This window comes from Oncorhynchus kisutch, linkage group LG15, assembly GCF_002021735.2.
Source record: "Oncorhynchus kisutch isolate 150728-3 linkage group LG15, Okis_V2, whole genome shotgun sequence".
In the NCBI taxonomy this organism is placed as follows: Eukaryota; Metazoa; Chordata; class Actinopteri; order Salmoniformes; family Salmonidae; genus Oncorhynchus; species Oncorhynchus kisutch.
In genome coordinates this window covers 29,065,738-29,076,904 of record NC_034188.2, presented here as the reverse complement: position 1 = coordinate 29,076,904, position 11,167 = coordinate 29,065,738, and the positions used below count along the sequence as shown (strand labels likewise).

The 11,167-nt window shown below is 42.0% G+C and overlaps 1 protein-coding gene across 2 annotated transcripts; it reads right to left on the bottom strand.

Annotated features, from left to right (window-relative positions):
• Window positions 1-393: 393 nt before the first annotated feature.
• On the bottom strand, window positions 394-8,936 carry LOC109905108 (ubiquitin-conjugating enzyme E2 D2-like). 2 transcript variants are annotated; one of them, XM_020502285.2, is made up of 8 exons: window positions 8,603-8,930; window positions 2,757-2,820; window positions 2,556-2,587; window positions 2,381-2,458; window positions 2,147-2,252; window positions 1,935-2,028; window positions 1,738-1,787; window positions 394-1,375 (listed from the first exon to the last, which is right to left on the bottom strand). In XM_020502285.2, the coding sequence occupies exons 1-7, from the start codon at window positions 8,624-8,626 to the stop codon at window positions 1,739-1,741; spliced, it is 447 nt and encodes a 148-aa protein (XP_020357874.1). In that variant the 5' UTR covers window positions 8,627-8,930; the 3' UTR covers window positions 394-1,375; window position 1,738. The 2 variants fall into 2 exon arrangements, with proteins under 2 accessions (XP_020357874.1, XP_020357875.1); XM_020502286.2 differs by lacking the exon at window positions 1,738-1,787 and having other exon boundaries at window positions 8,603-8,936.
• Between the last annotated feature and the right edge of the window lie 2,231 nt (window positions 8,937-11,167).

Sequence of the window (11,167 nt, the reverse complement as noted above, 5' to 3'; positions counted from 1 at the left end):
AATGTGATGTAGTTGGGACACAGGCCTGAAAAAACATATCTACACTTGTACAACACGGCAAGTATCTGTCACTCTGGATAAAGTGTACTTAATGTAAATGTCAACCATTTGATTCAAATGCAGGTATTCAGCATCCCAGGTGCATCACTACCGAAGTGGACTTGACCCGTCTTAGTCTGACGATTTTCTTAAATTAAGGTATTGGAGTCTAGGAAAATACATGGCTACTACATCGTAAGGTCCATAGCTGCTCTAGTCAGTCATGGGGGGCCTATAAATAACCCCACAGTTGAGGGCTTCTCAGCATTCCCAGAGGCATATCGTATGCTACTTGTAATGTGATCAACAGCCCCAATGCATCTCCATATATTTAAAAGTAGTCCTGCTACAAAATAGTTTTGTTCAACTTTATTGAGAAAAAAAAAAGTAGCCATTAAATAGCAGAGCTATTAGTTGATCGGTCAGCCATTGAGAACTTTGAATAACGTATTCAGTGCAAAAGAGAACAGTGTTATGGATGATGATTAACTAATGGCTCCACATTCTAAGAACAAAAAGTAACAAAATATCAAAGTGAACACATTTGCTCTCAATCCATTCTCAGCAGCACAAACCAATTATTTATCTTATTAACATGCATAAAATATTTCTTATTTACTTCAGCAATTCTCCATTCAAAACAGTTAAGATTCACCCATTTTGAATGTTAAAGTTTTTGTGCATCTCTGATCTATCGATTCCTGCGTCATTCCATGTGTATCTGAGCTATTGCCGTTCAATCAGGCCGGTATGACAGGTTTTGCACCGGCTGTATTTCTGCCTGATGGAACGGTAGCTCAGATACACATGGAATGACCCGGGAATCATTAGAACATTCAAAATAGGCGAATCTTAACTTTAAGATTAAGTGTATGATATTCACAGACATCAGTTCTCTAATGCTATTGGAAAAGTGTGATTGAACCATGTTGATTCTCTCAATAAAGAAATGGTGGCATTGAGAATCTTTATTTTTAGTTGGCACCTCCTGCGTGAATTCAGAGCAATCAAGAGCTCTTCACAAAGTGGCTGTGGTTGGCTTTATACAGACATGCTTCACTGAGAGTTCAGAGCAATTGGCATATTTTGTAAAGGGGAAAAAAAGGGCTATTGGAGACATTTGTCCTTGTTAAGAGGATGTGAATACATTTAGGGGGGCAAAACAAAGAATCAATTACTGTTATTTGCTGATGGTAAGGGGTTGCGGCCGAATGGGCAAAAAAAACAAAAAACAGTAATTTATAGTTTTTTCCCAGCTATAATGCAAGTTGATACGACCATGACCGATTATCACATGGCGTACTTCTGAGTCCATTCCCGGGCTATTCTGTTGTACCTGTGGAAAAGTAACAGAACATAAATCAATCCACAATAGACTAGGGGTGGAGCTTCAAGAACAACACCATGCCTTACAACACAGCAACTACCCAAGATAAACATGAGATGCATGATGTTCACACACAGAATACTCTCCTCCCATAGTCCCACCAAAATGGCATTCAACACTGTCAAACAGTCCATGACAGACAATCAGACACTGGGAATACAGGTCAGAGCAAAGCCACCATCCACCAAGGCAAATGTACTTAGAGTGGCAAAATATGTCAGCCTCATTGAGTTAGTTGAAGTGCTGTCAACAGTATAAATGTCAGAACCCACAACAATGTCCTCTCCCTCGACGATGCAGGGCAGTCTTACCCTAAAGCATAGCGTACTTTTCTGTCCATTCTCTCGCTAGTCTATTATACCTGATGCAGAAGGAAAAGTCCTATATTATAAGTATCTAGATCTAATATAATAGGGTATAACTCACTTTGCACCGATCTTGTTCAAGCCTTTGGATCAAAAAGTTGCATAATATTTTTCACAAAATGATTAGAGTACAATATACTAACTTTTCCGTATCTGTTTTGTAGATACGGGCGATCTCTGGCACTAACGGGTCGTCAGGGTTGGGGTCACATAAGAGTGAACAAATGGACAAAAGTACTGAAATGGAGATTAAAAAGAAGGATTAGGAGTGGATCTTAGGCATGTGAATCGAAATTAAGTCAAGGTAAAAATGAGTGACACGAAGGGCACAAAGAATGGAAAAACGACACCCTACCTTTAGAGATAGTTAATGCTGGAGACCACTGTGATCTCAAAATATCCAGGCAGATGCTGCCGTTACTGTTAATATTTGGGTGATAAATTCTTGTGGTGAACGCAAGCTGCAATGAAAAGGTTGGAGGAGCAATCAAACACATTGATCCATGGAAACCTCATTCCTCAATCTTCCACATGCATCAAGACAACTTCAATTGTAAAAGAACAGAGGAACAAGAGCGGAAATAATTACCTTAGGTGGTTTGAAGGGATAGTCTGTGGGGAAGTGAATAGTCAGGAAAAAAACACCACCTTGGTATGGGCTGTCATTCTGAAAAGAAAACAGAATTACATCTCAACAGTCACACTGAGCAGCCAAAGCAACTTCAAATTCATCAAATGGAGAAACACTTTATAATGATACTCACAGGCCCCATAATTGTAGCTTGCCAATGAAACACTGCCAAACAGAAAAGGAGACAGTTGAGGAATGTTTCAGATGCCTTGCTGTTGATCATATATTTATGCACTTCGAGATTATTCTGTATAATGAAAAGCGCTTAACAAATGTAATAAATTAAGAATTATTATAATGTTAGGTTTAATACAAGTGCTCAGTTTGGCCTTACTGTCGTCTCCAACCGGGCCAGCGGAACACTGTGCAGGAGGGTCCCTGCCCAGGTCGTTCAGCTCCTGAAACAGAGAAACCAAACCAGGACACCATCAGCCTACTGTTCCCCTTCCATGTACCAACACTGTTAACTCATCATTGCTACTGCAGACCTCACAGCCATACTTGGAAGAGCATTTGCTTTGCATTTACATTGCTGGCGTTGCAATGTGCACTGCACAGGAAGTACTTTTAAAGTTTAATTAGAGACTGATGAAAAGAGGAATCCATTTTATAACGACTGTAGCTCAATGATTAGTCTTGGCCATAATTTAAGTGGGCAGTGACTAAACAGTTTCTTGTATTGCAGTGATTGAGCATATGGTATCCTGCAGAGCCCCGTCAGAGCAAGCACTTCAGGACAACAGATCAGGTAAGAACTTCTTGGGCCAATAGTGATACTGTCTATATTGCATGTGGGTCCGAGTGACATGAGGGTGAGAATGTTAGTCATCGAATAGATCAGTAAAATAGGTGCACGCCTTGAGCAGGCAGGAAGCTGTGGGCTGTGTTGCCGTCAGGCAAAGTTGGTGTCGGTGCGAAGCTGAGCTAAAGTACAGACACACACAGCCGTCACTCAACCTGTAACAGCCTGTGTTGACATGGGCATAGGCTTCCTCCCCCATGGTCAACTAACGGGTTAGAAAAGGTCGAAATTGTACTATTATGTAAATACAGACCTGCTATATCTCAGTAATAAACATAGGTCTGCATAGACTTGAATGATGCGTATGCGAGTCCAGGAAAATAATTCAACTAGAGTGTAGTGATAGTCCCAACTTTTCACAATGGATGAGGCCTATCCCTGACAACTTGTGGCAATGTCTCAAACACCCAAGTCAGAATGTGGATTGGCCTGACCAGTGCTACACTGGAGGGAAAGATGACAGCAGCATTGCTGACAGTAGCTAGGTTTCCATAAAATCTGAAAAAGATTTATGCTAAAATTATATAATACGTTTTTTTTTTATATGCACATTCCCCACCAGAGTTGTTTCCATCAGACTGACTTTGTTGCGGATTAAAAGGCAGTGTGTGATAACAGGGCACATTAAAACACTTGTGCTTAAGTTTTTGTGTAGTGAAAAAAAACTACTAAATAACTTGTTTGTGTATCCATTGCATTTTACACCACCGATAGTGTTGTCACAAACTGTGGCAATAGATGGCAAACTTGGCCAATCTGGTTTTCACGCACGTTCTCAAGACAACAGTTTGCTCCAAAAGTGGATACTGGACAGGGTAGGTTATGACATGGATAAGAGCAAGATCTTTTTTACTTGTTAATTGGCAGCTAAGCACCGATCATCTTGTCACTAGCATACAAATCTAATCAGCATTTATTTGTCGTAAACATGAGGTAATTCTCCATCTACACAATCGGGTGAACCACTAAGAAAAATTACAGCACTTTTTGTACATAGTGCCTCCATTTTAGGGGACCAAAAGTATTGGGACAAATTCAATTGTGTGTTAAAGTAGTCAAAAGTTTAGCATTTGGTCCCATATTCATAGCACGCAATGACTACATCAAGCTTGTGACTGCAATTTTTGGGGGATGCATTTGCCGTGTTTCAGATTATTTTGTGCCCAATATAAATGAATGGTAAATAATGTAGTGTCATGAGAGGCAGTCCCTGTCATTGTAAATAAGAATAAAATGTTTCCAAAACACTACCATGATTAGAGATAGTCCTGAATGAATCGTGAATAATGATCACTGAGAAAGTTAGACGCACAAATATCATACCCCCAAAAACGCAAACCTCCTGTTATTGTGATGGTTAGGTTAGCATGTCTGTTTGTGGCCCGCCTGTTAGCTTGCACAATTCTTGCCATTCTCTTTCGACCTCTCATCAAAGATGTTTACGCCCACAGGACGCTGACTGGATGTTTTGTTTGCCGCACCATTCTCAGTAAACCGTAGCGATGAGCTTGGATTGTGATCGACTGGTTGATCTCCAAAGCATTCCCAGTCTGTAAAAACAACCAACGATAAAGCCTAGAGTTCCAATTTGTTTTGTGCTGCTGCTGGTAGATGCACTTGATTCAGTAGCCATAGCACCGGGAAGGTAAAAGTGTTCCCATTTGAACCATTTCATGGGTCTAAAAAGGTAGATCTCCACCTACATGGAAGGCCCAGCGAGCAAATCAAGTGCACCCATAGGCCTACCGCTGGCCAATCAGATAGCTCAAATCACTGTTTATGCACAGGAATCAAACCATAGACTATAAAAAACCTTGAACACACAGCAAAGTTGATATTGTGAGATTTCAAAACCATGACTAGAGAGAGACAACAAAAACAGCAAAGAGCTGTTTTACATCCCAGGTTTACACATGCTCCCAGGACACAGCTTGGGGTAAAATGAAGACCCTCGATATTTATTGGAAAGGAGCCTCATGCTCATCACTGTCCACTTTCACCACCCTGTGCATGCTTTTCAAGTCGCAGTGGGAGGACCACACAACATAGCATCGCATAACTGTAAATTTACATCAACATGGTTATTCTAGCAACAATTGTGCCAGAAATTGCTTCCACCACAAGTCGTAGCATAATTCTTTTTACAGACAAAAAGATAACCCAAGTGTTTTTCTCTAAATCACAAGTCAAATTGCAACATTTTGTTAAAAATAAGGCCCAGATTACTTGCCCATATCGTGCAGCCCTACGTGCAGTGTAGAAATGATCTCAAATGCAGAAATTGATGAAAATTATGACTTTTTTGGTGTTGAAGTTTAATTGAACAGTATAAAACAATCAGAATGGAGAAAGACCCATTAAAATCACATTGTTTTTATTGTGTTGCCACCCTAGGGTCATGCACTATTCATTAAGCAAATGTATAACTTTTACTATTAAAAAACGAAATACTGTCTTTAAAAAAAAGAAATTTTGACCGTGATATAATATTTTGCCCATATCGCCCAGCCCTATAGTAAACCAGAGTTTACATGCATCATCCTGCATGTTTAGGCCTACATTTTGTTGCTGGTTTAATAAACTATGTTGGGTTCAATTCAGTTAAATTGTGTCAGTAAGTTTAAAACAGGAACATCCCATTCTAATAGGTTGGTTATTAGGCTATACCTTATTTGTACAGTAACAACCAATGTTTCCCCTTTATTTTTCAGGCAGGCCTCAAAGGGCTTTGAAGCAACATCCAGGGTTACTAACAACTTATTTTTAGGCACAGGGCCTGTCCCACTCAATGTGAATATAAAGGAAGCATAGGCCTACATTTGTTTACACCTATTCAAACTGATTGTTTGTAAGCTAGGCATAATGTAAAATCAACACTGACGCCCAATTTGCTCATGTTTCAAGGGTACAGGCTACCACAGCAATGTAATGTTGGAGACTTCATCCATTATGTTTTAGTTTTAATGTTTGCCAATTACAATCAAATATGCATTCTTTTGATTAATGCCATGGCCCTGTAACATTAAAAGCAGAGTAGCTACAGTGGCGTGCGAAAGTATTCACCCCCCTTGGTATTTTTCTTTACAACCTGGAATTAAAATGGATCTTGGGGGGGGGGGGGGGGGGGGGGTTGTGTCATTTGATTTACACAACATGCCTACCACTTACAAAATGCAAAATATTTTGTTTTTGTGAAACAAACAAGAAATAAGACAAAAAAACAGACAACTTGAGTGCGCATAACTCATCACCCCCCCAAAGTCAATACTTTGTAGAGGCACCTTTTGCAGCAATTACAGCTGCAAGACTCTTGGGGTATGTCTCTATAAGCTTGGCACATCTAGCCACTGTGATTTTTCCCTATTCTTCAAGGCAGAACTGCTCCAGCGCCTTCAGGTTGGATGGGTTCTGCTGGTGTACAGCAATCTTTAAGTCATACTACAGATCCTCAATTGGATTGAGGTCTGGGATTTGACTAGGCCGTTCCAAGACATTTAAATGTTTCCCCTTAAACCACTTAAGTGTTGCTTTAGCAGTATGCTTCGGGTCATTGTCCTGCTGGAAGGTGAACCTCCGTCCCAGTCTCAAATCTCTTGAAGACAAACAGGTTTCCCTGTATTTAGCGCCATCCACCATTCCTTCAATTGTGACCAGTTACCCAGTCCCTGCCGATGAAAAACATCCCCACAGCATGATGCTGCCACCACCATGCTTCACTGTAGGGATGTTGTTCTCGGGTGATGAGGTGTTGGGTTTGCGCCAGACATAGCGTTTTCCTTGATGGCCAAAAAGCTCCATTTTAGTCTCATCTGACCAGAGTACCTTCTTCCATATGTTTGGGGAGTCTCCCACATGCCTTTTGGTGAACACCAATACAGGTTTGCTTATTTTTTTCTTGACACTTTCCGTAAAACCCAGCTCTGTGGGGTGATACAGTTTAAAGCGGTCTTATGGACAGACACTCCAATCTCCGCTGTGGAGCTCCTTCAGGGTTATCTTTGGCCTTTTTGTTGCCCATCTGATTAATGCCCTCCTTGCCCGGTCCGTGAGTTTTGGTGGGAGGCCCGCTCTTGGCAGGTTTGTTGTGGTTCCATATTCTTTCCATTTTTTTATAATGGATTTAATGGTGCGCCGTGGGATGTTCAAAGTTTCAGATATTTTTTTATAACTCAACCCTGGATCTGTACTTCTCCACAACTTTGTACCTGAACTGTTTGGAGAGCTCCTTGGTCTTCATGGTGCTGCTTGCTTGGTGGTGCCCCTTGCTTAGTGGTGTTGCAGACTCTGGGGCCTTTCAGAACAGGTGTATATATACTGAGATCAGGTGACAGATCATGTGACACTTAGATTGCACATAAGTGGACTTTATTTAACCAATTGTGTGACTTCTAAAGGTAATTGGTTGCACCAGATCTTATTTAGGGGCTTCATAGCAAATACATACACACCCACCACTTTTCTGTTTTTTTCTTTTCATTTCACCAATTTGGACTATTTTCTGTATGTCCATTACATGAAATCCATTTAAATTACAGGGTGTAATGCAACAAAAAACGCCAAGAGGGATTAAATAGTTTTGCAAGGCACTGTAATAGGGTGTTTTCTTAACGAGTGACTACCTTCTCTGGCATTTTTATCTTGACTTCGGGCGTCACAGTCAAGTGTCAGTGCAATCATGACATCGCTCTAAACCAATATTAGGAGAAGTGTTGAATTTATTACTTTGTTTGGGGACACAGCAATTACACTATTTTACTTAAGTAATAATTACCACAGCAGCTATGTATATTTTTATGCTAGAATTTCGGAATAGATACCAGAAAATACCAAGACGAGGATGACACTAGACTTGGCCAGCTTGAATGACAAGGTTTATATTTCCAGCAAGATACACCAAACCGAAACCTGCCACGAGTTGGTGGTAGTGGTATGTAATAACAACCATATCCTCAATCTCATCAGGTTTCACCATGACTTGTTAATTAGTTAACAAGCACCAGAAAGTTTAGGGGATAACGTTACTAGCTAACAATGACACCGACTAAGCTAACGTGAGACGATTAATATAATTCGGATTCTGAGCTAACGTTACTTCTAGCTAGATTCTGAACTAATATTTAGCTCACTCACTTTAAACTAGCTAACGTTAGCTTAACTACTTAGCTAGCTAAGCTACTAGGCCATGCTACTGCAAGCCAAGCTGGCTAACAACCAAATAAGCACGCTTGTTATAGCGAATTTGCAACTGCTCACTGTACGTCGCGTTACATAGCTAACTAAAACGACAAAAAAATATATACATTCTACCACATGACCTATAACATCACTAACTTACTTAGCTGTGTTTACGGCAAAGACTCAAACAACAATCAATTTACCTTGTGAATTCGTTTTAAGGCCATTCTGCTAGTGCGTAGGGACCGGTTGTCGAAGATAGAGCAAAGGCTAGCTACGTGATGCTAACTAGCATATAGCAATTAGCTGTAGTGTACGGCGATCTACCCTGGCTAGCTTTACATCAACTCACAATATTACTTTTATAGTTGATAAACAGGTATCAATAGATATACTGGTATTTTCGCTTTTCCTTGGTCGACAGCCGTTGGCTGCTTTGACTGCACTGGTATTATAACGTTTCCGATACGTTAGCTCGGCTCGTTCTTCTGGTCACGACTGTGAAGTGAGCGATATTACCGATGAGTTGAATCAGCGGTTCGCCTTCATAATAAAAGTTATGCATCGAAACTATACAAATAGTCGAATCATGCCACTATTGGACTAAACCCAAACAAAACAAATCACAGAAGTATATACAGAAGTCAAATAATAAATTATGCACTGGTGTTATTTGTGTGCATACAAATGATATAATAAATTGCTAAAACATATATATGACCACCAGCATTAGTCGAGAGAAGAGAACGCGAAGAGAAAGTTGATAAATGTATAAAATCTGAAGGAGAGTGGTTTCACTAAATGTTTCCCTGTGACCAGATATGATAAACCCAATTCAGACTGCCTTTTCTGTTCAATCCTATGCCATGTAGTGAGTTTAAAATTAAGATTGCTGCGTGCGTCTTGTTGGGTATCAGAGCTGGCATGTCTACTATAGAGAATACTCAAACAACAGGGGGAAACAAGGGTTGAGGGCATTACTTTGCTAACTTTTTTTTATTTTTACCCCTTATTTCTCCCCAATTTCGTGGTATCCAACAACTCCCGTATGGGCTCGGGAGAGACGAAGGTCGAAAGCCATGCGTCCTCCGAAACACAACCCAACCAAGCCGCACAGCTTCTTTAACAAAGCGCGCATCCAACCCGGAAGACAGTGCATCGGAGGAAACACCATGCACCTGGCGACCTGGTTAGCGTGCACTGCGCCCGGCCCGCCACAGGAGTCGCTGGTGCGCGATGAGACAAGGATATCCCCACCGGCCAAACCCTCCCCAACCCTGGGCGCGAACCCAGAGTCTCTGGTGGCACAGCTAGCATTGCAGTGCAGTGCCCTAGACCACTGAGGCTCTTTGAGCACTAGACCACTGAGGCTCTTTGACCACTAGACCACTGAGGCTCTTTGACCACTAGACCACTGAGGCTCTTTGACCACTAGTCCACTGAGGCTCTTTAACCACTAGACCACTGAGTGGTCTAGTTGACCACTAGACCACTGAGGATCTTTGACCACTAGACCACTGAGGCTCTTTGACCACTAGACCACTGAGGCTCTTTGACCACTAGACCACTGAGGATCTTTGCTCACTTTTTAACCCAATGGGAGTATTAACTCATCCTGTCCTTGATAGGGGATTCCCGAAGAAAGTGGGCAGCTAAAACTGGGGGCCCAAAGTCAGAGGAGAGAGGTTTTGAACCCTGAGAGATGAACGGAGCCGTCTCCCTGAAGCAGAAACCAGGACACAGAGAAGACGAGAGTTAGTGTGCGTGTGTGTGTGTGTGTGTGTGTGTGTGTGTGTGTGTGTGTGTGTGTGTGTGTGTGTGTGTGTGTGTGTGTGTGTGTGTGTGTGTGTGCAACATACATTTATATAGTATCTTCCAAGATCCCAAAGCCTCTTTGCACAATGAAGTAAGCAGCATTAAATAGAGCAGAAAATACACCTAAAGGAGGACTCACAAACATGGGCGCAGTAGGTTGACTGGGTTGGTTGAGGTAACATGAAGCAGCAGGTTGACTGGGTTGGTTGAGGTAACTTGAAGCAGCAGGTTGACTGGGTTGGTTGAGGTAACATGAAGCAGCAGGTTGACTGGGTTGGTTGAGGTAACTTGAAGCAGTAGGTTGACTGGGTTGGTTGAGGTAACATGAAGCAGTAGGTTGACTGGGTTGGTTGAGGTAACATGAAGCAGCAGGTTGACTGGGTTGGTTGAGGTAACATGAAGCAGCAGGTTGACTGGGTTGGTTGAGGTAACATAAAGCAGCAGGTTGACTGGGGTAACTTGAAGCAGCAGGTTGACTGGGTTGGTTGAGGTAACATGAAGCAGCAGGTTGACTGGGTTGGTTGAGGTAACATGAAGCAGCAGGTTGACTGGGTTGGTTGAGGTAACTTGAAGCAGCAGGTTGGCTGGGTTGGTTGAGGTAACATGAAGCAGCAGGTTGACTGGGTTGGTTGAGGTAACATGAAGCAGCAGGTTGACTGGGTTGGTTGAGGTAACATGAAGCAGCAGGTTGACTGGGTTGGTTGAGGTAACTTGAAGCAGCAGGTTGGCTGGGTTGGTTGAGGTAACATGAAGCAGCAGGTTGACTGGGTTGGTTGAGGTAACTTGAAGCAGCAGGTTGGCTGGGTTGGTTGAGGTAACATGAAGCAGCAGGTTGACTGGGTTGGTTGAGGTAACTTGAAGCAGCAGGTTGACTGGTTGGTTGAGGTAACATGAAGCAGCAGGTTGACTGGGGTAACTTGAAGCAGCAGGTTGACTGGGTTGGTTGAGGTAAC

What these genes read in the sequence shown, in the direction of transcription:
- LOC109905108 (XM_020502285.2), bottom strand. Translation starts at nt 8,626, where the DNA reads ATGGCCTTAAAACGAATTCACAAG. An exon ending in CCTTAAAACGAATTCACAAG is followed by an intron (nt 2,821 to 8,602) that starts GTAAATTGATTG and finishes TCTCTGTTTCAG; the next exon opens with GAGCTGAACGACCTGGGCAG. An exon ending in AGCATTAACTATCTCTAAAG is followed by an intron (nt 2,029 to 2,146) that starts GTAGGGTGTCGT and finishes TCTCCATTTCAG; the next exon opens with TACTTTTGTCCATTTGTTCA.